This window comes from Octopus sinensis, linkage group LG11 (assembly GCF_006345805.1).
Source record: "Octopus sinensis linkage group LG11, ASM634580v1, whole genome shotgun sequence".
Taxonomy (NCBI): Eukaryota; Metazoa; Mollusca; class Cephalopoda; order Octopoda; family Octopodidae; genus Octopus; species Octopus sinensis.
This window is the reverse complement of record NC_043007.1, coordinates 46317700-46344508: the sequence shown is the minus strand read 5'-3', so window position 1 is coordinate 46344508 and position 26809 is coordinate 46317700. Positions and strand designations below refer to the sequence as shown.

General features: G+C 33.7%; 1 protein-coding gene across 1 annotated transcript in view; it reads right to left on the bottom strand.

Annotated features, from left to right (window-relative positions):
- The window catches only part of LOC115217613 (uncharacterized protein DDB_G0292186-like), a gene marked incomplete at its 3' end in the record, with an annotated part of 55892 nt that extends 37909 nt beyond the window's left edge, over nt 1-17983 (bottom strand). The window contains exon 1 of the mRNA XM_029787364.1: nt 17777-17983. Coding sequence (XP_029643224.1) covers nt 17777-17983 — 207 coding nt within the window. The remainder of the gene's footprint in view (nt 1-17776) is intronic.
- Between the last annotated feature and the right edge of the window lie 8826 nt (nt 17984-26809).

Below are 26809 nucleotides of genomic sequence, written 5' to 3'. Positions count from 1 at the left end.
ATTGCCAAGATTTAAGAGTCTGTGCCAAGATTTAAGAACCATAACTATTTTACAGGTGCAGGCATGATTGAGTAGTAAAAATTTCTTACCCGACCACATGGCTCCGGGTGTAGACCCACTGCGTCGTCCTATGAGCGAATGTCTTCTACTATAGCATCAATCAAAATTTTGTGAGTAACTTTGGTAGTCGGAAATTGATTTGAATTGGGACGATAGAGAAGCTGTAAGAAAACATCACAAGTCATTCACGTCTATGGATTTTATGCATTGTAATTATCAATTTGAAACAGAAAAAGAGAAACGCTATTACTTGTAGTACGGATTCTGTACTTCTATCGATTGATGGTTGTGCGTGTTACCGACTGTAGAACAGATACTCTTAACAGTCTTTCTCCTAAATTAGGTAGCCAAATTTGTTTATCTGATATTTAGGCTTTTTGCTGTTATTTAACCTTTTAGGTAAATAGTTAAATAATTAACTTAAGAAGAGAGATAAAATTTAAAGTTGAGTATATTACATAACGTATTGCAGAACACAGAATTGTGTCTCCCTTCGACACATTTAATGGATAAAAAATTACTAAAATTATATATTATACTGATATTGGTCAAATTCGAAATTAAACTCGATGTGAAAAACAGCTGTGCACCTCGGTCCACAACGAATTGCACTAAAATATTTGCATAACACAAAACAATATTTACGAGCAAAAAGCAAGAATTAATATAACTCACTTGTGTGTTGTGCTAACATCATTTGACTGGGTTCAGAGTCAGATGCTTCGAGATAATCTAGGCAATCGAAAAGAGATTCTATGGTATTTATAACAATATCAAACATAACAGAAACATAGGCCGTAACTGAGTGACTGAGACTTGAGGTAAAACCCACTAGTAGTTTCCAAATGCTTCGATGCGTAGATTTAAACTAATAAAATCAACTGGCAATTTGATATTTCATTCATAGAGATTTCAGTCAGAATATAGGCGGGAAATCTTAGATTTTTAGAACAGCTACATACATACGTAGGTATTGGCATATATATCTATGTATGCTTTTATGAGTATGTGCATGTGTGTGTATTTACGTATTTACAGAGGCACATAGACAAACGCACACTCATGTATATGTATATATATATATATATATATATATATATATATATATATATATATATATATATATATATATATATATATTTACATATACACACATATGTGTGTTTCTCTGTGTGTGTATGTATATGTATACGTAAATGAACAAACACACAAACGCACGCACACATACATGTGTATATGCAGACATATAAATTAAAGAAATATTCATATATTCACATATATGCATATATGTATATATGTGTACGTAATTATATGTATATATGTATGCATACATAATATATATGTAAATATATATGTAGACACACACACACATATATATATACAAACACACAAACATACATGTATGCATGTATAAATATATGCATATATATATATGCATATGTTTATCTATCTCTCTCTCTCTCTATATATATATATATATATAATGAAGGGTGAAATTAATTAATTTGGAAAAATTATCACTTACACCAAGTAGTCTTCGGCATGTAAAAGCCTCATTCGAGGAAAATTTAAGTAATACTAAGCAATAAGGGTTTAGCAACGAGTTGCCTTACCACATACCGAATTTAGAAATAGCAGTCAAAGGGTTATAGCTATTTCTTCTACTAAAAAGGGAGATCTCAGTAAAAACAGCATTTGGAAATGCTGTTTTTACTGAGATCTCCCTTTTTAGTAGAAGAAATAGCTATAACCCTTTGACTGCTATTTCTAAATTCGGTATGTGGTAAGGCAACTCGTTGCTAAACCCTTATTGCTTAGTATATATATATATATATATATATATATATATGCACGTATGTGTGTGTGTGTGTGTTTATGTTTATGTATGTATCGAATGTATGCATGTTCGTACAGACGTATTGCAGTTCTTTAAAGAATTTGATTTATTAGTTCACCAGATATACATAATTTCCCACCATTCAAAGGAGATAAAATACTATAGATAAAATACGCAACATTATTAAGTTAATTAGAAATATATTTTTCCTGGTAGGATGTATCTTTCATATCTGTACATATTTTAATCCATCAATAAAATGGAGATATCTTATATTTATCAATGAAAAATTTTATGATTATGATAATAATGATACAGAGAAGATTGATAATATAAGCCTACAGTTTTTGGAAGTTGATTATAGATATCGCAAGTGTTAATGTAGATAAGCTGCTTAGACATCAGATTCAGTTACTGAAAGATAACGCCGATTCCTACTGCAAAAGCGTAGAATGGCCACAAGTCAGTTAATAGTTTGTGGAATGTCCTAAGCTATGGAAGAGACGTCTCATGTTAATGGCACACAGGATAGTATCGTGATGGGTTAATAAAAATGTCTCGAAGGAACAAATATGAATTATATTTTAGAAGACTATACTTTATTGGGAACTATAGGGGAGGCGTTTTTATTTAACAGAATATATTTAACAGAAGTAGTTTTATAGAGCACTACGAAATACAGAAGGCTAGGATAAACATGGAAGCATTATATATATATATATATATATATATATATATATATATATACATACTTACACGTACATATTTCTGTGTGTGTGCTTTTATGTTGGTACTTTCCCCCACCACAGATTGACAAGCGGTGTTAATGTGTTTTCGTCCCAGTAACTTAGCGGTTCGGAAAAGACAACCCATAGAATAAATACCATGCTTCAAAAATAATAAGTCCTTGGGTCTATTTCTTCGGCTAAGATTCTAGCTAGTGATTCTCCAGTTTGGCTGCAGCCAGGCATGCGTGATAAATTTCGCCATATACGAGTTTGAAGTATAGCTACGCTCGAAGACAAATCAATTGCAAAGAAGAATTGCATCAAATTGTGTGAGGGCGAATTCAAGAGTCGTTATGCAAACGACGGGCCTTGTTTCATGCACCGAGATAAAAGAAATATAAATAAGCATGTAATTTGAAGATCAGCTGCACACTACATGCGATTAAGTGGAGAATAGTGGAGAAATCCAAGCTATATGTTAACGGATCTAAGAATTGCAAATTACGCGTATCAGAAAGATCTCACGTGCCTCTTCGAACCAACAAATCTAATACACTACTTAATTCCAGGGCTGAAAGTTTTAGATGGTGTACCTACATGGACATGTTTCTTTTATTGAATAGGAGGGCACCACCCGCTCTGGATTGTGTTACTGTTTGGAACATTTTGATATAGATGTTATTCTTTTCTAAACCAGTTGTATTTAATGAGCTTTCTGCAATCAGGAACGACGACGTTCGTTGTTTTCTTGATTTCGTTTCCCTTTCTCGTTCCACGTTTTGCAGTAAATTTCCTCACTTTCTTCCACGTATTTTTCTTATTTCCTTACTGTTCAGCATCCTTGCTTTTAAAATATATGTAACGCGTTAAAAGAGCCTAAAAGATGCTTTCAGATAGATGGCATATTTTTTTAATATACCTGGTCAAGTATCATATTACCATGAAACTATTAGTAGCTCTTTTGGTTATGTATTTAAATTGATACATATATATATATATATATATATATATATATATATATATGTCTGTATGAGTTAGAGGTTAAGTAACCATCTAAGGGGTATGACATATACAATATACTACTGGATGTGTACCTATGTATTTATAACCAAATGCTTACTATTGCATGGCAATATCACAACTGAATATCAGGTACGCGTGGGAGTAAATTAGATATTTACCCAGGATTTATAATGCAAATAGGAAAATGGAGAGGATAAACAATCGACAAATATCAACTAGTGAACATTCAAATATATTTATTTATTAATTGATTACAAAAGTATGTGTAAGTGATCCACGTGTATAAGCAAATGGAATAAGCGTAAATACGTATATATATATACTCTGCTAAATGCTAAATACGTATATATATATTCTCTGCTAAATGCTGCGGTTTTCACCGTTAATACATGGTGTTTGTCAATTTTAACCCACGCTGGTGGAAAGGGGAGAGCAGAAATTCTTCGCTTGCATATTCGAATTTGATAGCACTTTTAGTTTGAGCAGAATTCTAGAGGTGATTAGAAGCCGAAAGGGTATGCTCCCGACTTTCAGTGTTCCCAAATCCGATTCAAGGAATTCTGAGCTGAAGAAAGAAATGTCGAATTGACTAATCTAGAAACGTACGTTCTCAAATAACCCTTGCACTTGATTTTTTAATGTGTTTTCCCCCATACTTTTGTGAGTTAGTTTAGGCAAACACTATCTGAGAGAGATCTTCTTTAAGTATTAGAAATAGCTGAAGAAATTTCTTTAGCTGCTATTTCTAATGAGTTCAGTATGTGGCAAAGTAATTTATTTTACTAAGCCCTTATATATAATGTAATATTTATATATATATATATATATATATATATATATATATCTATATATATATATATATATATATATATATATATTATCTATCTATCTATCTATCTATCTATCTATCTATCTATCTATCTATCTATCTATCTATATATATATATCTATATATATATATCTATCTATCTATCTATCTATATATATATCTATCTATCTATCTATATATATATAATATATATATATATATATATATATATATATATTATATATATATATATTATATATATATATGTATATATATATGTATGTATATGTATACATATGTATATAGGGAATTAAATGAAGAATAATATACGAGTGTACAAATACTAAACACTTACAGCGGTTTCTAGCATGGGGCTGCCAAATCTATCAAATTATCCTCATCACATCAGTGATATACAGGGATGAACAAACATTGGAGGGGGATTGGACAATGGTTGAGTCTCTAGGGTGATTCAGAGAATCCAAATTTTAAGAAACTAACATGTGAGGAAATAAGTTACAATAATGGCGTAAGATAAAATATAAATAATTTAATAGAAATAGTAATGAATAGTAAATATACATACATATATATATATATATATATATATATATATATATATATGTATATATATGTATATTACTATTCATTACTATTCATATATATATATATATATATATATATATATATATATATATATATATATATATATATATATAAATATGTATCATCATGTAATATACATTACATGATATAGCGCCAAGAGAAATCTTCGAATGGACAGGATGAGTTGGTTGTTGGCTTTAACAAGGCTTTGAACAATTTCCACTAATTAAAATAAATGCAGATTCTCAAATTGTATGGTACCCAAGATAAAAGTGATTTATGTCACACATCTAGAGAAGGAGCTGTATTTAGCGAATCGCTCACTTTCTTCCTGATGGACTATATATAATAAGAGATTCAAATGTAACTGGGTAATTAGGATGAATGATAGGAAATTAATCTCTTCTGTTGAAAATCTTCATCGTGTCTTTTGAGGAAGAGAACATAGTGATCACGGCAAGCAGTTTTGTTTTTGTAAATAGTGATGATGTCGAGTATATATACCTTATTCAAGAGTACACAAACAAACTATTGGTATTTGCTTTCACACAATGAAGGGACAATTGGTAATGCTTCTTCACCTTAAGATATTTTCGATATTAGAGTGTTAAATCTGTATTTGGCAGAGGAAGGGATGTTACTAATATCGTTTCATTGGAATAGTATATTGCAGTTTTATTATTAGTTGTGCAACAATCTTAATTATGATTCATACAACAAAAAAAGCCACTCAATGTAAACTAAGGAGAAATAAGAATGTGGGAGTGTTGTGAAGAAGAGAAAATGTATAAGCTGGTAAACTTCAGCTACTGCACGAGGATTCAATTCAAGCAGATTTTAATCAAATAAAGAGAGAGAGAGTGTGTGGGAGAGAGAGGGCGAACGTGAGCGAGAGAGAGAGAGAGAGAGAAATGGAGAGAGGGAAAGAAAGAGAGAGCAACAAAGATAGAGAAAGAGAGAGAGGGATGTGTTGGAAGGCAGTCGAAAGGCTGAATATTGCATAGTAAATAATCCTCTAAGATAAACTTGCTATTAGTTCTTTGTTCTATGTGAAAATATATATCACAACAAGAACACTCAGAGAACGCAAACCTCCGGCAAGGCAACACCAACGTCTTGATTTCTTTTATTAGGCACAAAGCCCCTTATAAAGATGGGTCAATACAAAGACAGACAAAACAATACAGTGGGGTACACAAGACATATAGCGGATGAAATTATGAATAAATTATAAATGAGATGAAATGATTTACCTGCCCTCCATGAGCAGGCAGTTCCAGTTTACTGTTTATGTATTATACACATCATTATTCTTTTTTCATCACTTTAGAAAAAATTCCTTATTTTAAAGTGATAAATATCTCACTCACTTTCCTTTATATTAGATATTCCACTATGTCCTCAAGTACCACCACCGGTGGCAACTCATTGAATCGAAACTAACACTGATATCACTATCATTTCCCCGAATAGTTCCTTCAACTTTTCACATTTCTCTTTTACAAATAAGACTGCTTTAAATCGTTTATTGCACAGTTTAGGCGCTAATTTCACCCTAATTAAATTTTTCATTTTTGTGATCTTTTTTCAATTCTATATTTAAGAGAGGAGGAATTATGAACGTTATTTACATTCGACGGATATTTGTCCCTATCGTGTTCCTTGATAACACAACATTTCGGCTGATATACCCTCCAACCTTCAACAGGTGTCTTGGGGCAATTTCGAACCTGGGTTCTCACTCTTAAAGTAGTTTCCGATGTTGATGTTGTTGTTGTTATTATTATTATTATTATTATTATTATTATTCTTATTATTATTATTCTTCTTCTTATTATTATTATTATTATTGAGTGAGAGCAGTTCATGCCATCAAAGTGACACTGAGGTAAAATATACGAAGCCCAATATACCCATCATGACTACCCGTCTGATAAGGGTACACCAGGCACATGCATCACAACCATATGTGCGCGACATGGTGATCTCATATCAAGATAAACAGCACAGGACCTTGCAGGTGGGGGCCAGTTAGAATTTTCTTCATGTTGAGTAGCCCATCCCGCTCAAAAGGTCCCAGAATAAGGGTTGTTTAAGGATGTTGAATGAAACACCCATGTTTCCAAAGGTGAATTATCCAAACTCCAAAGATTTCCTTTCAACACATGGCTATGATGCTCCCCCACTACTTCTGCTTGTGATCCATCCATGTTTCCAGAGGTGACTTATTAAAACCCCAAAGAATCCCTCTCAACACATGGCTATGATGCTCCCACACTACTTCTGCTCGTGATCAGAGATGCACTTATCGTCAGCCACTAAGGGACATGCTCAACTGGTTAACGTCAAACAACTGACAAGCAAATCTGTGGTATTGAGCAGAATATTTGCTGTAGCCCATCTTTTATACCAAGACAAAACAACGTACATGATAACACTTCCAATCAGTTAAGATTAGAAGCCATGAGAGCCACTGCCTGGTACTGCATCCGGGCATTTATTATTATTATTATATTATTATTATTATTATTATTATTATTATATTATTATTATTATTATCATTATTATGTTTTTCCTTCTTTCTTCAAATTTTCTTCCGTTTCTCGCCGAGTGTTTACCATACACCTGGGACAGAGAAGTTCAATGTATGCATTCCCAGATTACACACTCTAATTCACATATAAAATATGTATTTAAAAATTAATAAATAAATAAATTCATTGATGGATGTTTTTTCACAGCGATAATGCTCTTCTCAGTACATGAGCCGTTCCAGTTAATACGATTTTTTGCACTTCCTGTAGGGATAGTAAACCTGGAATCATTTTCAATTAGGTTTCTAGAGATCCTACAATCACTGGTACTGTAGTCGCCTTGATATGCCACATTTTTTCAATTTCTATTAGCAGGTCTTTATATTTACTAATCTTGTCAAATTCTTTCGCCGCTATATTGTGATCGCAAGGGATACTCATGTCAATTAATAAACACATCTTTTTTGTCTGATCTTTTATAATAATATCCAGTTTATTAACTGTTATAGTCTTGTCGGTCTGTACGGGGAAGTTCTATAGAATCGACACATTTTCTCGCTCAATCACAGCTTCAGGATAGTGTTTATACCATTTGTCAGCGGTTTTGATTTTATAATACCGACATATTGTCCAATGTAAATACTGGCCGACTCTGTCATGTCTTGCTTTATATTCTGCAGGTGCTAAGACTCTGCACCCTGAGATTATGTGGTCTATTGTTTCAATCTCATCGTTATAGAATCGGCATTTTGGGTCAGCTCCATTTTTTATTACATTGGCTTGGTAGTTCCGAGTTAATAAGCTTTGGTGTTGAGCAGCTAATATGAAAACTTCACTCTCTGCTTTAGCCCTGAGCTTCGTAACCATTGGTGCGTGTGTTTCTGGTCGACATCAGATTGTTTGCTACGGGCCACATACTTGCCATGGAGAGGTTTCTGTTCCCATCTGCTAGCTAAATTTTCATGTGCTTTTGTCTTTGCAAATAATTTTATTTTCTTTGCAGCTGCAGTTGGCGCATTTCCTTCAGCCTGATCAATATGGTGGGTATCTAAGAGACTAGCAGCAAATTTTTTGCTCTCTTTGAGAATAGAGTGAAGTCTTTTCAGTCTTTCATGTTTTTCAACAAGTTTTAGCATCCAATCGTTGGTTGCTTCAAGGTATTTGGCCAGTCCGATTGTGGTGGTTTGTATGTAAGTTCAAGCTGGATCAAATCTCGAATTCCCTGAGCTCTGGGAAGCTAAAGGCGATCCACGGCTGCCTTTGGATGGTGCATCTTATTACAAGTCAGTAGCTTGTGGATTTTTCTGTCAATTTTCGTTATTTCACTGGTATTTCAGTTAAACACATTGAAGCTATAATGAACAACTGGTACTGCTAAGGAATTTTGGCTAACACCTTATTATATGCATTCAGCTCAGACTTCAGGACTGCTCGAACTCTTCTATAACATTCCTTCCTAACCTTCTCGTTCATGCTTGCATGCTAGATACCAGAGCCTTCATTTGTTCCTAGGTATTTATAGGTTTGTTCCTGCTGAAGTTCCTTTATTACTGTTTCGACACCTAATTCGATTGAACTAGACTTTACCAATTTCCCTTTCTTAAAAGTGGCTTTGGCACACTTTTCAAGGCCACACTCCATCCCGATATCACCACTGAATCCTTTCACGGTATGTAATAATCCTTCAAGCTCTTCATCAGTTTTGCCATATAGCTTTAAATCATCCGTATAAAATAGATGGCTTATTTTCCTGTTGTCAATTTTGTAGCCATATCCTGTTCTATTCAGTTGACTTGAGAGTGGTATTAGTGCTATGCAGAAAATTAGTGGTGAAAGTGAGTCACCTTGGAAAATTCCAGTTTATGCTAATGTTGTTTGAGCGCAATACTCCATTAGAAATATATAATTGGAGCTTCGTATTCCATAGTGACATATACTTTAAAAATCTGAAATCACAGGAGAAATTTTGAAAATGTCCAGCGATTTCAGAATCCACGAATGCGGTATGATGTCAAAGGCTTTTTTATAATCAATCCATGAAGAGCTGAGATTTCTGCGCTTGTTATGGCAGTTCTCAAGGATCATGCGATTAATTAGGAGCTGATCTTTGCATCCGTATGAGCCTCGTCTGCATCCTTTTTGTTCAGTGTGAAAGAAATTATTCTCTTCCATAAACATAAGTTTTCTCTACTAGAATAGATGTCAAAATCTTATAGGTAGTAGATAAACATGCTATAGACCGGTAGTTTTTTGTTCTTTCCTTTTGTTATTTTTGGGGAGGTGGTAAGTAACACCATTTGCCATCAAATGGGGTGTTTTTTCTGGTCTTTCGTAATACTATTAAATAAAAGTATTACTAACATTTTGTGTGCGAACAAGAGTGATGAGAGCCATAAATTTGGTACTCTATCAATATCAGGGGATTTCCACTTATGAGCCTTCGTTAGTGTTCTCCTTAGGTCGGCGATTGAGATGTCTTCCTATACCTGTTCTTGTAGATTTTTGTAGTTATCTTGGGTGCGTTTGATCCACTCTGCATTTTCCTTGTATGGTTTGTCATCACTCAAGATCCCCTTCCAAAAGTTTTCAACTTCTTCCATTAGGGGTGGATTTTCAATGGTTATTTTTTCTTTCCCTATTTCCATGTAAAATGATTTGGCATTGGATTTGAACATTTTATTTTGCTTGTAGAATTTGATTCTTTTCTCAAATCTGCGTATTCTCTGAGCTTTTGCTTGAACTTTTTGTTTAAGTGTTTCTTTCGCTGACATTAGTTCTTCTCTTGTTGAGTGTCCATATTTTCTCACAATCTTCCTGCCTTTTGTTGATCTTACATCATTTCCAGAGATTAGCTCAGTTAATATTGATATCTACCTTCGCAATGATTCAATTTCAGTTTCAGTTCTACTCCTCCAGTTTGATTTTCTTTTCGAATTTGGTATTGTTGGCTTTTTCGGTGTTAAACAACGTCTTTTACCTTAGTGATAGAGTAAATAATTTCATTTAATTTATTAAGATCGCGTGTTAGTTGGTGTGTGATTTCTTGTGTAAGCAGTTGCCAATTTTTATTTGTGTTTTATGTTGGTGTGCATTTGAGAGTTTATGGAGTGATTTCCTATCATTCATAGTTGTATGGCCTACAACTGCAAGCTCATTCAGAACTTCTTGCTTCATTTCAATGATAGATTTACCGTGTTGTTCAACAAACATGTGGTCTTTAAATGCTGTTTCGACATCATTTTCCGGGCTGTTTTTTCTAGTGTCATTATATTTCCCTTTTTCTTCAGGATCTTGAGTCGTTTCGGCAGATGGTCGCCTTTCAGTCAATGCTTGTGGCCCAACATTCCTCTCCTCAGCTTCGTTATTTCTTTCCTGACTCACATTTAGGTCATTCTCTACCACTTTTTTAATAGAGGTTAATTTTGCATCTGTGAGTCTGGGGCCTCATTTTTCATCATTAGCAGCAGCAGCCCCAGTAGTTGTAGCGTCAATTAATATTATTATTATTATTATTATTGTTGTTGTTGTTGTTGTTGTTGTTGATCAGGTCTGTGCTTGGAATTAAACTCGGAATCTTAGGGTTAGTAGCCCGCGCTCTTAACCTTTACGCCAACGGGCATATGGCGCTGTGGTTGAGAGTGCGGGTTACTAACCCCAAGATTCCGAGTTCGATTCCAAGCAGTGACCTGAACAACAACAATAATAATAATAATAATAATAATAATAATAATAATAATAATAATAATAATAATAATAATAATAATAACAACAACAACAACAACAACAACAACATCGAAAAACATCTTAGGATTGAGAACCCAGGTTCGAAATTTCCCCGACATACGAAGAAGGCTGAAAGGTATATCAACCGAAACGTTGTGTTATCAAAAAATAAGATGAGGACAACTATCGACGAATGTAAATAATGTAAATAATGTATCTTGTTTTCAATTTCTAAATGTTTTCTGTATTGTATCATAGTTCTTCTGCTGTTGCAGGTGTTTCCACCTCTTTCTTCTCTGCTTGTCTCTCACTCGATGCTGTTGTCATTTCTCTTTTATCTTCCTTTTTTCCTGTCATTTTACTTTCTCCTCCTTGCTAATTGCTGGTATTGCTCTCTGTTTTCTCTCTTCGTCTTTCTGGCTTAATTTTGCCGACATCTCGTTTCTTTTCTGCTTGTTCACTTTTCATCCTTTTGGTAACCCTTGTCTCTCCCCTACACTACATTTTCATTTCTTCATGGGACTCTTTGGTAGTGACTTCGCGTTTTCTTGTCTTTTCTTCCTCTTCACCATTGTGTATGTTTCTTCCATATTTTCCACTAGCCTCTGCTCCTCTATGCCTTGCACGTCTATCTTTTCCTGCTGTTCCATCTCCTTCACCTCTTCTTCCTGTCTCTGAGGACACTTAGCTTTCATGTGTCCCCGTACTCCGCATTGAAAACATATGGGTGGTCTTCCCTCCACTACAACACTTAGGTTCGTCTCGTACGGTAACACTAATTCCTCTGCAAATATGTGGAGCTCTCGTAAACTGAAATGGACCATCATCTCAAGGCCGTATTCCTATCAGTTTACCTCCGTAGTTCTTATTGATTTTAAGTATTTTAGTTTCCTCTTTTGTATTATAGAAGATGGCTGACACCAGCCACGCCTCGTCAATTTCTGGGGGCACTCTACCATTACTCACTCTAGCTGCACGTGTTCAACAGTAGGTTGGTAGAAGTACCCACTCAGTTGATCCCAAAGACACAGTGGAGTGTTTTATCGCTTCTTGTTCACTCGCGAAGCGCACCTCCACTGTGCCGTATTTCTTTTCTTTGGCGTTATATACAGTTAGGCTTTTGATTTCCTTCAGGCATTCTTCGACTGCCTCTGCTGCACCTATTTCAACTCATTTTGTAGCAATAGACAGCGTTCTGTATATTACTGCCCTTTTTTCTGTTTTTTTTCCATAATTTCTTCGGGCGGCGTCAGCCTCAGGCTGTCTTCCTCCATTTGTAAACATCATATTTCTTAAAATTTGTGTCGTTCAGTCGAATTTCTCTTACTTGCAGGATATCTGCCGTTAGAGTATTCCCAATTACTGCAGCATAACTGCCTGCTGGCAATGGTTGACTTTCCATAATGTTTTTATTCACAACTTCACCCATAAATGGAGAAGAAAATGATATTCAACAGGTAACACTAAATTTAACAATTCAGTAATACAACAATTAGGTGCGGTAGACATTCAATAATTTAAACAACAACAAAACTCACATGAAGCGAACACACATCAAATGCACCAGGGAATCAAATTACTCGACTACAACACCAATGTCCAAATTTCTTTTATTGAGCACATGGCTCTTAAAGAGAGGGAACAATACAAGTACATACAATACAATACAATGGGGTACATAAAATCACATATCGTATGAATTTATGGATACAATGAAAAATGGGCATGAAATGACTTACCTACCATCCATAAGCTGGCAGTTTATATAACGTTTTACTAACAGTTCAATATTCTGTCTTGTACCTGTTGGTTTTCCGTTCTTTCCTCTTTTTTTAAAAAATTTACATAAGGTCACTAAATATTCTGTTCTTATTTACGCCTCATTTACACCAATTACTTCATTAAATTTTCGAATGCCACCACCGGCGGCAATTAGTCAAAACGATACAGGGATATTTTCCCTTTGAATGGCAGATCGAGAAAATAATTTTTTGTAACTAAACACTTTCAAACTTCGGACACTGGTAGAATGTGTCATATAAAACCTCTTTTTCTCGTAGTGTTGTTGAGGAAATTTTAGATTTTCAAAGTTATTTCGTGTTAAAGTAGTCGTACTTCGGTAATTTCAACAAATCAATGACGTGTATTCATTTGAATAAAATTACTACCGTTGTAACGACTATCGGCGATGTATATTTCGTCTGTCACTGTTATTTATGACATTGTTCGTGCGTTTGTATTGTTTTAGCTTTAGTTTTTTGGGTTAGGGTTTTAGAGTTAAGGTTAGGGTTAGGGTTAGGGTTTAGGATTAGGGTTAGGGTTTTAGAGTTAGTGTTAGGGTTAGAGTTACAGAAAAAAGTGAAAAATGAAGAAATTGGAGGGGGGGGGGCAAAAAAGTATTTCCGAAAATAGTAGCTGAAAAACAGGGAAATAAACTAAAGCAGTTGAAATGCACGAACGATTTTGGTGGTGCCGTGAAATAAACAAGCTTGAGATACACTCGTTTATTCATACAAACGTAACTGAGATGAAATATGTCAAAAATAACAGCGAAAAACGAAATATACACCACCGGAAGTTGTTGTTGATAAACAACTGCAGTAATTTTATTCAAAGTTACTGCAGTTGATAAACAACTGCAGTAACTTTATTTCACGTTGCTCCAGTTCACTCATCTGTAGAAATGAGTTGCGACGTCACTGGTGCCAAGCTGTATCGACCTTTGTCTTTCCCTTGGATAACACTGGTGGCGTGGAGAGGGGAGGCTGGTATGCATGGGCGACTGCTGGTCTTCCATAAACAACCTTGCCCGGACTTGTGTCTAGGAGGGTAACTTTCTAGGTGCAATCCCATGGTCATTCATGACCGAAGGGGGTCTTTACCCTTTTAATTTTATTCAGCTGAATACATGTCATTGATTGGTTGAAATTACCGAAATACAAATTTAACACGACATAACTTTGAAAATACAAATTTTTCTCAACAACACTACAAGTAAAAGATGTTTTATATGACAAATTCTACCAGTGTCCAAAGTTTGAAAGTGTTTAGTTGCAAAAAATTATTTTCCCGATCTTCCTTTCAAAGGGTAAAGATCCCGATACTGTACCGGTGTTACTTCTAACTTTTCACCACACAATTCCTTTAACCTTTCTCCTCTCGCTCTTTCCAGAAGATCAGCTTTGAAACCTACATTGAACTCGTTGGGTGACAATTTAATTCTAATTACATGCTTCATTTTCGCAATTGTTTTCTATCTTTACACTTTTTGTGTAGTGTATCATATTTCTTGTTTTGCTTTCGATACCTCTCTGATTTTCTTCACCAGTCTCTTCTACTGTTGCTGGTATTTCTATCTCTGTATGTCTCTCATTCTTTATTGTTATCATTTCTCTTTCATCTTCCTTTTTCTTCTGTACTTTCTTCTCCTTGCTGATTGTTGGTAAAGGTTTCTGTCTTCGCTCCTCGATCCCTTCACTAACTTTTGTTGGCCTTTCATTTTTTCTCTGCTCGTTCGCTTTCCCTTGTTCCAGGCTCTGCGCTTCCTTTTCTTTTATTCAAATACAACCGGGAATCATTTGACTCGACTACAACACCAATGTCCTCACAACGATTAGACAGAGATGATTTTTTAAAACGAGAATATCTGAAATAAACTCGACTCCTCTCACAAATGAGAATACTAAAAATGAAGCCGATCGCTCTTAAAAATTAAATTAAACAAAAAAAAGAAAAAAGAATCCAGAATATGTGTCCGGTACTCAATCGATCTCAAAGTCTAATCAGTTTGTGCTAGTCACAAGACCAAACATCGCTTAAAGTTTCATCCATTCAGCGGTTATTGAGATATCTTGTCTATGGACAAACAAAGAATCAAAGAAACATGACTAAAAAACAATACCTCCGCATTGGCGAAGATGGAGGTAATAATAACCAGCTTGCTTCAAAAAGTATTTTATATAAAAAGAAATTTCTTATAGGAAGTTACTTGCATAAACATCATTCATCAATCGGTAAATATTTTATGCAACACGATTCCCCAAAGACTATTCCTGGCTTTATAACACTTTAAACTATAAATGTAGACCAAAATAAATTTCCTGATGAATTTTTTTCCGTTCGTGTTGTTTTGTAAAATGTAATCAATAATGTCAAGCACTATTTGTAAGAAGTATATATATAAGGGACATATATATAAGGGGCATTTAACTAAAATGTAAGAAAGACATATAGAACGCAAATTAAAATGTAAAAAAAAAAGGCCAAAGTTACCAAAATGATGTATAAACATTTAGTTCTCTGACACCAAAAGTGAATGATACACTCTCATATATCATGTGTCCATACATTTTTTATCTAGTTATCGGAAAGTGAGATTCTTTACAAACAACAGAAACGAAGACTGTGAAAACGAACTTTGGCTTCATAATTACACGAGATAACACCAAGTTTGATGCAATGACTTAAACCATATGATGATATTAACAAGATCAAACAGGAAATTTAAAGATACATTCCGTGCATCATTATTAGTATAGAGTTAGGTGGAATTGCACAATGCAGAGTAGGTTATAGGTAGGTTTACCGGTCCTTTAGTAAATGCAAGGCTATATTGGAAGCTATAATTTGGCATCTTCCAAAGGATGAAGATAACACAACTCCCTTGATATTATCTGAAGGGGATACATGAAACTGATACGCTAAATCATTGAATAATGTGGAGCTGAGTGATAGAACGCATATCCGTTTTGGCTGCTTGTGGAGGAAGAGTATTATATATTACTAATACGTCTAAGTAAGTATATGTGCAAATAAATCTGCCTAATTGTACATTCATGAATATATCTGCATATTATTCTACAGAAAATGCAGAAACGTCTTGGCCTAAATCTTTGCAACGTATGTTTAAATTACCATAGCTATTGTAAATATATATCCTCCTAACATTAATGCTTTATATGCATTGGTGTATTAGTGTTCTACACACGAATGCATATGCACACCCAACCAAACACTCCCCAAACACACAAACAGAATACTCAGGGACAATCTTTTAGTATAATGTATAATGACTTCAAACGTTCATTTCTCATAATTGATTCAATAATGAAAGCTTTGATTTTCAGATCCCGCTTTACAACTTGACTATTATTGCTTGATCAAAATTTATATCATAGATAAAAGAGACCGCATTTATGATTTTGTCATTTCTCTATCATATTTGTTCCGATTGCAATTGCATACATATATTGTTCACTTATTATATACATTGTTTCTCATTGAAGAATAATTAGTTATTGGCATAAGAATGACTGTTATCAATTTTTCAGTAATTTAAATTTGTAATTGTTTTTTTTTTCATATACAGTGTTCGATTTTTTCATAGATCAAGTGAGCATCTTATTTGTCGAAATGTATTTATTGAATGAATTCAATGAGATCTATCTGACCAATACCTGATCGTGTGTTCACGACAGTAAAAAAAGCATTTACAGCTCAAATCTAATTAAAAGTTTTCGCCGGTATGCCAATTATGACTTGTATGATAAGTTAAATCTTTGAGAAAATGAAAAATATAATTTCTGGATGTGTGCAAAGATGTAAAGATTATAAAGTTTATGCTTTGCTGTCAATATTTCAGTCTGATATCTATACAGAAAATATAGTCAGACGTGATTTGTGCATATTTGCACCAACAGAGAATTTTCACTGAAAGTGAACTGAAGTCTGGATAACCCACCATGATTTACAATGCAACGTGATGTAAATTGTAATCTGTGAGTGAACTTGTTCGAAAAGGTTGAACTGCTTTTTTTGTACAACAGTAGTCACATCATAGGTTCAGCAGATGTTGATTTAAGAAGACCTTTATAGCTGGAAGTATCTAGCATGTGAGATAATTTTTCTACTACAATATATGTAAGTGGGCAATTATGCATAAAATTTCACCAAAATAGTCACTATTGTGGTAAAATTATATGGATAAAGGTTAAACAATTGTAATATCAAGGTTAAAAAATTGCACTTGCAATATTACAGTTGTCGACAAAATAAAACTTTTATTTTCTGACAAAATCTTAGAGTTCTTTTAGATTAATTTTTGGGTGCTGATTCCAAAAGTAACCTCAAACTTGCTTTATCACATCACATTTTACTGCATTGGTATATATTTTTATTTACCTGGAACATACCAAAATTTAACTTTACACTACTATTTACGGGAACTTTGGCTGGATTGTCATACTAAGTTTGAATATGTTCAGGCTGAATTTTGATTTAAGACCTTCCTCTTCTCTTCAGGTGTGAATTGAACCACTGTGATCTAGTTATGGATACAACATCAAAAAGAAGGACGTGCTGTAATGTTCCTGATATCTTCTGTTACGTTTGTGGATACTTCGCTCTACGTGCTGAAAGGTGCAGCATTAATAGCTTTATCAAGGTGCACCTTGCTTACTTTAAAGTAACACTTGGAGACGAGGACAAAACCTGGGTTCCCCACAAAGTTTGCAGAACCTGTGTTGAAACTTGGTGTGATGAAGCAATTCATCAAAGCTCTTGACCACTGTGTCGACTGTTTCAGATATAAATGCCAAGTCTCAATGACAAGATGGTAGGAATATTTGATGGACATCAAATAAGAACACAGCTTGGGGATCCACATTGTGTTACAACAATGAGTGCAGTGGATGCTAGTGCTTGTAAAGCCTTATCTGATGTAGTGTGGAATATTCTGAGGAAGAGGAAAGCTGACGACTATCAAGAGATTGTCGAGGAGCTGTTCTTGAGTTTGTAAGCACTTGCATGTAGAATGAGCGTTAAATTGCACTACTTACACAGTCACGTGTGTGGATTTCCAGAGAACTTGAGTGATGTTAGCGGAGAACAAAGTGGAGACTTTCATCAAGATGTAAAAGTATTAGAAATGGGACTTAAATATGGTGGCAGATTACTGCTGGAGCTTGAAAAGAGATATTCCAGAAGATTTGCACAAGAGATAACATAAAAAAACAGGTAATTCTTTCAGTAATAAGATGATCAGAATTTCCACGTACGGTTCCATATCCAAACACAATGAATAGAGATTTTGTATTCATATTTTATCACCAAGTCGAATTGTTACATGCTAATGTTCATTTACTCCCACAAAGTTTTGATTTATTAGATTAAAAAGTAAGACATGTCTATTAAATTTTTAAAGTTCTTCCTCTATGAGCATTACATAATTATTTCCAGCAAAACTAAAAGATTTTATATCTCAAAAAAGCTGTTGTAGACAAAGTTTCGAATTCAGTACCCCCAAATTAGCTGAAAACCATTGATAAACCTTGTGCCAGAAAATATGTTGACCAGTATTATGAGGTATTTTATCACTTCCACCCTCCTCACAGACCCACACTTCAAAGCTTTAATGTTACAACACCCAAAAGAAGAAAGTAAAGTGGTTAACTCGACATCGACTTTTGACAAGTACTTTCATTATCGAAGCCGAAATGTAGAAATTTAATGAATACTGCATCAGCAATTGAGCACAGGGCAAAAATAGTAGTAACTATTATTCACTTAACTACCTTAAAGCTCTCAGTATTTTACTGAATTTGCTAATTAATACATTTTACTATGCACTTAATATGAATTAATACGACGCGTAAGCTCATGTTAATCTTTGTCGAATAAAAAAAAAGATTGCACAAAATACCATTAAATGCCATTACATCTTATGTAAGCGTAAAAGGAAATCTAACAATTAGCATTTATCACTCGGCTAAAACTTTCAAGAAAATAATTTAGGTATAGAAGTACAATTTTGTCATATACACGACATGCAAATTTAAGTTAAATCTCTTTAGTTTTTATGTCATAAAATTTATAGTGCAAAAAATTATAATTCGTGATACTTTCTATACACTGTATTTTGCTCAGTTTTATATACACGTTAAATATAGTTCAAATTATTTTGGGGATTTTGTTATAGCTGATAACTTGTTGCTCTTGGCAATTCTTGTATTTATTTGTCTAGTGGCATCAGAGAATTTCATGGCTACCATGAAATTCTCTTCGTTTTATACATTCTGTGAATGACGCTAATTCTTTAGATTGTGTGTTCGTCACTGCAATTTTTATTGCTTAGGATTTAACAATTTTCTCTGCATAATCTCTATTTCTGAAGTCATGTCCGATTACTCCTGCGATATGTTCGTTTCTATAACTATGTTCCGGCGAAGATAATCCCCTAATCATGCCAATTTGTTACCAAGAACGTGTCATTTCACATCCTCTCCAATAATCTTGGAAGTGGTTTACTATATCTGTTCGACAGCATGATTCCTAAGAACTTTTAATTACCTATGATCTTGCCTCCATTAAATGCGAAGGATCCAGCTTAAGGTGACATAACATTTACTCTGGTAATGTATTCTAGCTAATCAATAATAATTGACAAATTTATAGTGAACGCGATGAAATATTTATGGGAATTCATTTTCGTCACTTTCCCTGCTTTCACTTCGAAAGCAACATGTATTATATAATGTTGTATAAAACCGGATCAGAAAACATGATTAAACTTGCTTCAATCAAATATACCTCCGAATAGATTGACCTTGACCCTAATCCATGAAAGTTATGTTGAAAAAATTGGTTTCATAGTATAAATGGTTTACGCCGTATATTATCGCAAGCATGTCTCCGGGAATCATGAACCTTGCCGTGATTGCCAGAAATTTTAGTCGTTGTAGGAGATATACAACAAAATCCTGAAATATATAATTGTGTTGACCCAATAAATTATTTCGTCTATTCTATATGCTACTTGGTTGTCTAGTCCGAACAATTTAATATTGTAATTCCATGAAAGATCAATATTAAAATGAAATGTCTTGTGCTGTGCAGCACGTACATGTGAACATTTAAATCTATATAAAATAATATCTATAAGCATATATGCATGTATAAATGTATGTACGTAATATATAAAATATATCTAACATAGCATAATACATATATATATGCATGCATGTATGCATACATACATATATACATACACACATGCATGTGAGGTACTAGGGAGAAGGGAAAGAGTTAGACAGTGAAGAACATATCAAGAGAAAATACCAGAAAACAACTGACATATATGTGACTGTTACATTTAATTGTTTTGACATATTGGTGTAACTTTGCTTGAAAGAAAAACAGTAATGTGAACATGCAAATATGTTTTTCGATGCACACAGACACAGACACACATGTATATATATGAACAAGGCTAAAGGAATGTAAGGTTAATTGAAAATTCAATTTCTCTTTCTATTTTGGTTAGCTCTGTGTCACTGAATACATAATAAATTTTCTCATTACTCAAGCAATGCTACAAATGCCACTCGTTACTTTTCATCATAATTAGACTTTCATTGAACAAAAATCTATCCGTTGTAAACGTTAGCTGTACGTTACTACACAGTGTCTTGTTATAAACGAACGGATATTAGCAAATACTTTTCGGAGCAGCACTTATTACATTGAAGTGCTCGCGAACAGGTTGCGTTACAAATTTCAAAAAGGATCCAACGTGAGATCTAATATAACATAATATTTTTAAAATTAGAAATATTTGTTCAAAAATTTATTTAAAGCATTAGAATTATTAATTACTAAGAACAAAATCATTATTAATTAGGATAATTCATTAAGCGTATGTAGTATAAATGAACTCGATAAATTATCATCGGCAGAGAAACAATCTCACAAATATTAATTATATTTCCGTAGATTTCAACACGCTCGGAACTAAGAGATTGATTACTAAATGAATAAGATTTGTTCGATAAACATTTTGTTTTTGTACTATTTATGGCAACAGATATAATCATCATTTCCTGAATCAATTAAACATTAAAATGTTATTTGTATTAAATTTCCTAAAATAATGGATTACACATGTTGAAAACTAAAGAAGTAATATAATTTACTACTGATATGCAATGTATTCTCGATGTATATATTTCTATATGTATATTTATGTATTATATTATTCATGCCACTTTTCCGGTGTTATTGAAACATTTACTAAGGTTTTGTTTTTCTAACAAAGACCAAAATTGCTACATATTTACTTAGGGGATTAATGTTAGCATAATATATACAAACTCATTAAAGGCGGGCATAAATTGGTAAAAAGCAGTTAAATAATATTGTTTAATATCTTTTCAAACAGTTATCGCCCGTAAACAAATTTATAGATATAATAGCTGTCACATTGAATCACAACTAAAATCAGCCTCATTCTCCGTCAATCTACTAATTTTATGAGGATTTATACCATTTATAAACCGCCACATTACCAAATGTAGAAGTATATAACCCGTTTGACAGAATTCTGCGTGTCACTCCACAGTATTTTTCAGATCATCACAGAAGGAATTTGGGAAAAAAATGACATTGATTTCTCAGATTAATTTGTTCTTATTTTTCGTTTTACGAAGACATACATTCATAAACCTAATATAGAATGGGTCCCTTCCACCAAATCCACATTTGTACAGTATTGGCACTTATTTCAACCACAACAAAATGCTGATTGAAGAATCTGAATTCATAATTTTCCAATCCTTTACAGATATTGTATCGACCGAGAGGAATCGTAAATAAATATTGGTTTCAAATTTTAACTCCAGTAATGTAAGTCCAGGGAAGGGGTTAAGTCGGTGGCATCAATCCCAGTACTTGCCTGATACGTATCTTATCTCCGCTAAAAGGGTAAATGTCAATCTCTGTGAAATTTGAAGTCAGATTGTAAAGATGGACGAAATGCCGCTAAGCAGTTTACCCGACGTGCTAACGATTCTGCCAGCTCGCCGCCTTAGTCGTAAATTAAAATTAATAAAATTTTGACAGTTGGAGTTTGTATATCCTCGGGTGTAGACTTTTATCATTCTCAGGTCGATACATTTTGCAGCCGTTCACTTATTAGGATCAAAAGGATTGACTGTACCACTAGTGTTTACGATGGATAGAGCGAGGATTGAAAAATAGGGGACTAATCATTATGATTAATGAATTTAAGATGGCGTGTAGATGCAATATCTATTCTCCATAAAATTGTCGTGAAGGCGATATTTTCACAATGTTTTGCGACAAAAATATCTTTCTCTTTCTCTATCTCTCTCTCTATCTATCTATTCATCTATCTATCTCACTCATATTATGAGTTATGTTTTTGCAACAAATCAATATTATTCGGGTTGTATGTGTGAAAGATTTTCACAAAGGAACATTTCGATAGAAATATTTACTCCATTAGCTTTCAAAATTTGAATGACTCTCGTAGAATATGATGAAGGTATTCCAAATATATTTAGAGTTCACAAATGAAAATCGAAACTGAGAAACGTAAGAAAATAATGCCAACTAGATATATTATTTCTTCATCATTAATAAATATGCAATCGGATTCCATGTTTGTTAGTATATAAAGTTCAGAAAATAACCCGCCCGCAAAAAAAAAAGAAAAAATACTTGCCGGTATCAACACTTTTCCTTTCTCTTCGAATATTTTCTGGTTTATATATGGTAATGAGAACCTTTCCTGAAATATTATCAAACCATTAAGCAACATATGCAAGGTAATGTAATATTTTCTCATATGGCATGAAGTCATATATTATTTTTATAATAAAGCTACAAACTTTATTATCTACTATTATTGTTCAGTAATTAGATAATCGTCTGCATTCCAAATAAAATATTCATGTTGCCTTAAGACATTTAGCTTTTGTACAAAACGAGAGATGTAAATGCCCATGATACACATACATTACATGAATACTTGACATGGATAATTGTAAACAGCAAACGAGTTTATCTGATGGATATGAAAATAATTTGACAAGCATAAACTTTCCTCCGATTACTTTTAATACTATCAGAATAATCGTCACTCTATCGTAATTCCTTTTTTCGGTTTTTCGAGTATAAAAAATGAGCAGTTCTTTCATCCTTTACGAAGTAAATAAAGGAGAATCATCATTGGATTCTTTTCTATTTGCGTTCATGTAAGTTTCATATGGAAACAAGCAGCATAGAATCTAATGCTATGTGGTTCAATAAATATTCCAGTATAGTTTACTAACATACTTTTTATAACTATAATTCGAATGAGTATTTCAGATCATCGCAGCTATTCCCTCAGTTAATCTAAATCATTGAAACAAATGTTTTTATTACAGACCCAGAAGACTTTAATCAATCAATACATCTATGTAAACGTATGTCTTTTTTTTCAAAACGGAATAAACTTAAAGCGAAAGTAACTGAGAAACCGTCGTTATTATTACTGTTCAGTCGTGTAAATTTTATTGCGTGATTTTACTGCACAACCGAGAGACGTTCAACGCCCATCGAGTATGTGCTGGCTTTACTTTGGCATATTTGTTTTCAGTTGTAATCATAGTCGCCTACATAATATCCGTGCAGTTCTTACTATTGTTTTTATTTTCTGTATAAATTATATATGCGTAAATGTTTGTTTCGTGAGAACGTATTATGAACTTTTTCATTTGCATCAAATTATATTCATTCCTAAATTATCTTCTTTTATAGAGGGAATTTTCTGTCTTCATTTCACACATTCTGGTTTCCTCTATCAACATATCATTATGTATAGATAAATCATTGCATCTTATTACAAATAGGTTTCGTATTATGTGAATGATACTGCGGCCAAAAGTTACTTCCTTTCCAAGTTGTTTACTTGACAATAATGTCTAATCCATTTTTATGTTTAGATAGACATATTGTGTGAGCAATTTGCCATTCTCTGGCACTGTTTTCAGAGCACCTACAATCTCGTTTATGCCGTTATATCAGACAATAGATTTTACTTTCAATGTATGGAATCTCAAATATATATATATTCTTTATCAGTTGAAAAATTAGGTAACGAAAAATAAACAACGAGATTTAAAATTTTCTTGTCAGTTTCCACACATTCTGCAATTACTTGAAAATTGGTAATTTCTGGAATGTGGGTTCTGATATTGCACGGCAAACAAAACCTGTTGGTTTCATCTTGAAACTCTAGGCGTCTCAGACAGTACCAATATTCTCAGTTGTCTATGTCTAACTTGTAGGGACTGTTTTTGATAGTGTGTTAAGATAACAATATAAGGCCTAAGTCAGTTCACTTTTAGACCTCTCACAACTTCTGTTGCTGTTGATCCTTTCTCCTCGTAATTGTTTATTAGTTTCGTGTCAATTTTGTATTGGGTTCTTCACCTGAAACTGCAAGAACTATATTTTATCTTTCGATTTGGCCCAGAATGAAATTTAATAGCTCTTTGTAATAGCTTTCCATAGTTCTTTAGACGTTGTTTGTGATCTTATCGTGAACTTGTACAATTTCAAGTTGCTGATGACCTCTACATCCCTATTTTCATTGTAAATGTACTACTTTGCCGTATTCATCTAATCTGCGCATAGTTATTATAGCTATTACTAGTACAGCGGGAACACTGATATCTATATATTTAGCTATATTTTAACTATTAATTTAAAAGGCATATTACTTCTATCATTTCCATTTCCATGTGTTCTGCACTGTGCAGATATGTGTAATTATATCTTTGTTCTAATTCCTTTCAATCTATTACCTTTTTGAGCATGATATTAATGTTAATAAGCTTCTTCCCTTGGCACATTTGTCACTCTTCAATCTCAGAAACTCCTCTATTAAATCTGTTTCCCATCTATAATAGTGTTTGCACCGTACAACATAATGTTGGCCACAGACAAAAGAACGTTGATTGCGAATCCTTAACAATTTTATGGGAGACCGAGTCTAGTATAGCGAACTTCTTGGTAAAAGAATTAAGGGTAAGTTGACAAATTAATATAGGAAAGTGACATTTCTTAGAATATTGCCTTTCTCTTATATTTTCTGTGTACAAAATTGTTTATTTACAATGTAATTTATACCTCCTCTGAATCATGAACGCTGTCAAAATCCATTTCTGTCAACATGGGAGTTATCGGTGAAAACAGATAAGGTATTGAGATGTGGAACTCTATGAAAACGCTTTAAGACAAACGTAATTATCTGTAAATTAGTACATTTGTGGAAAGAGGTAATTTATTCTGTGGATAAATTTACTTTTGTGATGGTAGGCGTGACAAATATTAAAATCAGAAAATCGAGCGTTTGAATATGTTTTTATGAGATCATACCTAGCATGTAATTTCTGTTCAAAAGAAAATCTGCTGACCTAGTAGCACAAAGATAAGATGCTTAGTTTTTCCATCAAAGTATATGTAAATTTCTGGTCATTTTACGTATTGCCTCGTCATATTCTATTATCGTCGTTGAATGGCTCACAATAACATGTCAGAAATCAAATACAAGGATGCTAGTTTGCATCGTGGTCACCGATAACTAATAACATCCTTTTTAACATTGGTTATTATAATTTGCAGCTTGGGGATTAGTAATTTGTATTCTTCTTAAGTTTAGGTGCGTTACATATTTCTTTGCCTGTTAGATGATTTTAATATTTCTCTTGCATACTTGTTCTTTTTACTTCAAGCAGAACACCGTTCATCTCTTGGTCAACCACTATGGAAGTGCTACTGCTCCACCAAACAATGTTGCTCTGTAATCAATTTATGGCAACAACCGAACTAGTTTGCTCAAACTCCCTATTATTATTATTATTATTATTATTATTATTATTTTTTTTTTTTTTTTTTTTTTTTTTCCTCTTCTTTCAAATTTGCTTCCATTTCTTGCCGAGTGTCTTCCCGACTCCTAGGGCAAAGAAACTCATAGTATACATTGGTAGACCATTAAACTAAACTCACTAATTCGTTAATTTTAGGGATTTCTGCGCTTGTTGTGACAGTTCTCAAGGATCATACGATTAATTAGCAGTTGATCTTTGCATCCGTATGAGCCTCGGCGGCACCCTTTTTGTTCGATGGGGAAAATATCGTTCTTCTCCATGAATGCATATGTTTTCTCCGCCTGGATACATGTTAGGATTTTATACGTGGTGGATAGACAGATTATAGGCCTATAGTTTTTGGAAGGTTGGTTTCGTTATTCTTTGGGAGTAGGTAAGTAATACCACTTGCTAACCATTCAGGTGTTTTCTTTGGGTCTCTCATAATTCCATTGAGCAGCTGAACTAGCTTACGGTATGCGCATGGGAGCGATGCGAGCCAGAAATTCGGCACCCTATCTTTACCGGGGGATTTCCAATTATGGGCCTTCGTGAGTGCCTTTCTTAGGTCTGCTATTGTGATGTCTTCCCATTGTTGTTGTAAATTTTGGTAGGATCCTTCTGTTTGTATAATCCAGTCTGCATTTATGTTGTACGTCTTCTTGTCACTCCAAATCATTTTCCAAAAGTTTTGAACTTCTTCCATGGGAGGGGGGTCTTTAACGGTTACTTTCTCCTTCCCTATTTCTCTGTAGAATTTTTTGGCATTGGATGTGAAC